Genomic DNA, 4,229 nt, shown 5'->3' with positions numbered 1-4,229 from the left:
TCAGGATTTTAACTGGAGGGTCAAATTTTGTTAAAATCATGGGAATTTGGCCTTGAAGTCGGTAAAACATTGTCTAAATGACCCTCAGGATTTCATGGCTAGTGAACACCCTGTAAATTATGTAATATACAGTGTCCGCTCTGTAACTTTCATATACATTAAAGTTTCAATTTTTATTTAAAAATATAAAATCACCATAGATGAACTATGTGTTGTGAACAAGACACAGGTTTCTTTGTCTCACTTAAAGGTCACTGCTGGGGTTCGAACTTTGTCAATTTTTACCACCACATGTAAATTAGGTGGTTTATAACTAGAATCCTTAGGGGGCATTTGTCACTTTCTGTGACAGCTCTTGTTTTTTTGTGTTTGAAGGTGTGTTTATCATTTATTTGCATGCAGCACTAGATTCAGAAGCATTTTTCTTCTGCAGAAAAAAAATAAAATAAGACTCTCATTGTGATCATTATAATAAGCCTAAGTAATACACATGCTATACTTAATTTTGTATGGTAATAACTGTAAGATACAAGGTGCTAGATGTTTAAGTCATGGATAAGGATCTTAAAACCCTTCAGAACCTTATATTATTTGCAAGTTTTTCCTTTCACTTCCAAGCACTGTGTATAAAAGCTATCTATATAATATGATGTGACAATTTTAGGTATTGGTCATACAGCAGACCCAGATATACAGACCTTACCAGATGCAGTTTCTAAGGGAAAGTTCAAGCCAGTAAAGACAGAAAATCCTACATTTATAACATTTGATTTGGAAACTACAGATCTAAGTGAGTTGACATTTGCTTTCCTAAAACCAGATTTTGAATATAGAAAAGAGATAAAAGTCATATGTCACATTTCTAAACTGTGTAAAGTATTGAAATAATCATTATTCCAATTTCATGCTAAATTTCTGGAGAGTAACAGTATGTAATCCTATAATTTATTTTCTAATGCATAAAGTAATTGTGCAGACAGGGTAACAGTTTTCACCATTACAATATGCTAGCCTATATGGGTACATCTTTTGTCACTTTATAGTACAATATCAATATATTTATTGCAGTTCGAGGTTCACAGATGCCACATATAACACAGATTGCAGCTAAAGAAATAAAGACTGCTGCTTCATTTTATCAGAATATAATTCCTCCAATGACAATAGCAGTAGAACCTCAACGAAAAACTGGCATAAAAGTCACAGATGATGGTTATATAGAGCATAGTGAACATGATAATAATTTAAATGTACATGAATCTTTACATCATAAAATAAATAAATACAAGGGATGATCTTGGATTTGCATGTAAGATCAAAATGTATTTCATAAAGTTAACGTCAGATGCAACATTTTTATTAGTCGCATAGCCATGAGTTTTAGTATAAAAGCTAATGCTAATAAGTAGAATACACACACCCGATGATACTAGTATAATTTTATCTAACATGTGAAGTATCAGTAAACAATATTTATGTTTATTCTGTGACTCTGTGACTGTTTAGTCATTTTATTGCTTTTTACATGATGAGGTCATTTAAATTTAATAACTGCAAATCGGCTCTTACTCGGCAGTAATTAGTGTAGCCGCTTTTTCATGAAGAAACCAGTGCTGATAGTGAAGATTGTGATTGGCATATTTTAATTAGCCAGGTCAGGTGTTTCTAAAAAGGCTGATAACACTGTAGCAATGTGAGGATACATTCAAATTTATTACATAGATAATGCACGTGGAGCTCAGCTCACAGAGACAAATGAGAACACAGTAACTTTTTGATATCCTTTTAACTCTAAGAAAAAGGTCAATTATTAATTGCTGACTGTTTATATTTTCTAGAAAAAGTAAGCAAAACATTATTTTGTTTCATATGACAGGAATGAATTGCATTTAACAATCCTATGTATTGTTGAAAACTCATTGTTTTACATGCCAGATTAAGTAATTGGACCCCATCCTTGTTTGTACGTGACTGCTGGGGAAAAATAATGTTATGCTTAATTAAAGAGGTGACACTTTATATATTTTTATCTGATATCGAGTTGTAAGAGCCTATTTGCAGTTATATGGGTAAGAGTTTGATAAGACTCCCTACGGTCGTCTTAATACGAACTCTTACCCATACTTGTGAAATGGAAGTTTCGTCCGTTATGAGCAACCAGAACTGGATCGGGAACTTCCTGATGTCATCAAATCATGACATCATAATGTTCATGTTGAAAATATTCGTGTTAAAAGTAAATCTATAACAGTATCAAGATTTTGAGAATGTGATGTATGCAAATTTATAATATACTAGTGCCAATGTTGTGACTTCATAAAAATGGTATTGTATGACTGTCAGTGTGCAAATATTTAGATCTGATGACATTTCCCTTATACAAACATAAAGACGCCATAAATGTTAGAGTTACAGTAAAGACGCATCAATGGAGAATTATTATTTTTTATTTTAAACAGTCTTTATTTTGTGCATGTGATACATATAATATTATATTTATGTAGGTTTGTTTCTGCATTGGTTCAATTCGTTGAATGTAATAATATAATAATTTGCTCGCCAGTACTAAATTCAGTATTGAACATTGAACACTCCTTCAATATCCTCTATACATCAGCTTTTGTGTTATTATGTTCTGATATTTTGGAAGTGAAATTATTTAAATATTACTTCAATATTTTACTGAGAGGATGCAATGAATTCAAGTAGTTTCTTGTGATGAAATAGTTATTCTTGTAATAAATTTCAATAATTTTCCTGTTAGATTTTGGAAGTTAAGCAATGAATTTTTTTGAGAATGTGAACATGACAAATATTATAAAACAATATTTGAATATTTCATTTTAATAACTGTACATTTATTAAGATAGCCTCTGTTTAGAAAAACACATAAATAATCATATTTTACAAAATCTGCTGTTTTCCAAGAGATAAGTAAGACAGGTAACAGCTATGCTGTACATTTTTGTTTCGGAATATTTTTTACATCATTTTGTAAAACATTTTTTTTGTCAAAAAAGTAATGTGGAAAGAGGTCATGAAATTTCCATATTTTGATTGCTATGGAAGAGTATTAAAAGTTATAGAAGTAATTTGCTTGCCCCAATTTAAATATTAAAAATAATAATAATAATAATTCTTATTTTATATCTATTTTTATGTGTTTTTCTAAGTTTCAGAAATCTTGGATGAGGTTTTAGTCAACTGGCTGAAATCAATACATTTTGTGAACAATTTATTGTTATTTTGTTATCATAATATATGTCTTGAAACATAATAAACACTTACATTGTAGGTAAAAGCTGCACATTTTTTTTTTCATATGTATTCCTTACCCCTACCCCCACTGTTTTGGGGGCAATTTAGTGGGAGGGGGTATTCACATAAAAATGCTTATAATTTGAAAACTTGATGGTAAATGTCTTTGAAAAGTTGCAATTGAATAAGTTAAATAGAGTACTTTGATAAAATATTAAGCTTGATCAGGTTCCTATATATACCCATTACAGGTATCTTACCTTAACCCATTACTGCATGAACATTTTGTGAAAAATAGCTGTTTTCATTGAAGAGTCTCCCTTTTCAAGATCAAATTACTATAAAACCGCTTAAAAAATATTCAAACTTGGCACAAATGTTGACTGAACCATTGCCTTTGTAACAACATGTTTTAAATTTCCTGTTACCAAGGCAACGAGGGGACATCTCAAAATTGCACTATTTTGCGTTGAATTTTCCCATCAATTTTCATTTCAAAGTGCTGCAACTGCTTAATGGGTTGGGATAGAGTCAAAGGCTTTTCAGCGTTGGTTACACGTTATCTTATGATCGTCCTTGGTCATTTTTAGCCTCTCACATGTCAAACACTATTCTTGGCGATTAAGGGGGAGCCGCCCCCTTTAAACCCCCAAACAACAGGGGGCACATCCCCCTTCTGGCAACCTTTGATGTATATTTTGGATAGGTGGCGGCGCCGAAAAAATGGTCACTTTTTTAAACAACATTTCTTAAACAAAATATTCATCTAATCAATATTTGGAATTGTATATGTAAAATGAGAAGTAATACTATGTCCATTAACCTAGATTTGGGTGTTACGAAAAACTGGAAAATTTGCTACCATTAATTGTCCTTAAATCACTATGCAATCGTGTCTTAATTTACACTGACTTATTAATGTAACTTTAAGATATGATGTTATCTATCGTAGTCTTCATTGAACATGATTT

General features: G+C 31.3%; 1 protein-coding gene across 1 annotated transcript; it reads left to right on the top strand.

The window, feature by feature from the left end:
- Window positions 1–664: 664 nt before the first annotated feature.
- On the top strand, window positions 665–2,041 carry LOC132757985 (uncharacterized; the record flags this gene model as incomplete). The annotated part of the gene is given in 2 exon segments (XM_060749484.1): window positions 665–790; window positions 1,069–2,041. Coding segments are annotated over 2 exon segments (353 nt in total), but the record flags the coding sequence as incomplete, so codon positions are not given.
- Between the last annotated feature and the right edge of the window lie 2,188 nt (window positions 2,042–4,229).

This window comes from Ruditapes philippinarum, unplaced genomic scaffold (genome assembly GCF_026571515.1).
Source record: "Ruditapes philippinarum isolate M1 unplaced genomic scaffold, ASM2657151v2 ctg22363_1_1_1_1, whole genome shotgun sequence".
Classification (NCBI taxonomy): domain Eukaryota; kingdom Metazoa; phylum Mollusca; class Bivalvia; order Venerida; family Veneridae; genus Ruditapes; species Ruditapes philippinarum.
The sequence above is the reverse complement of the archived record's forward strand: the minus strand, read 5'-3'. Positions and strand labels throughout refer to the sequence as shown.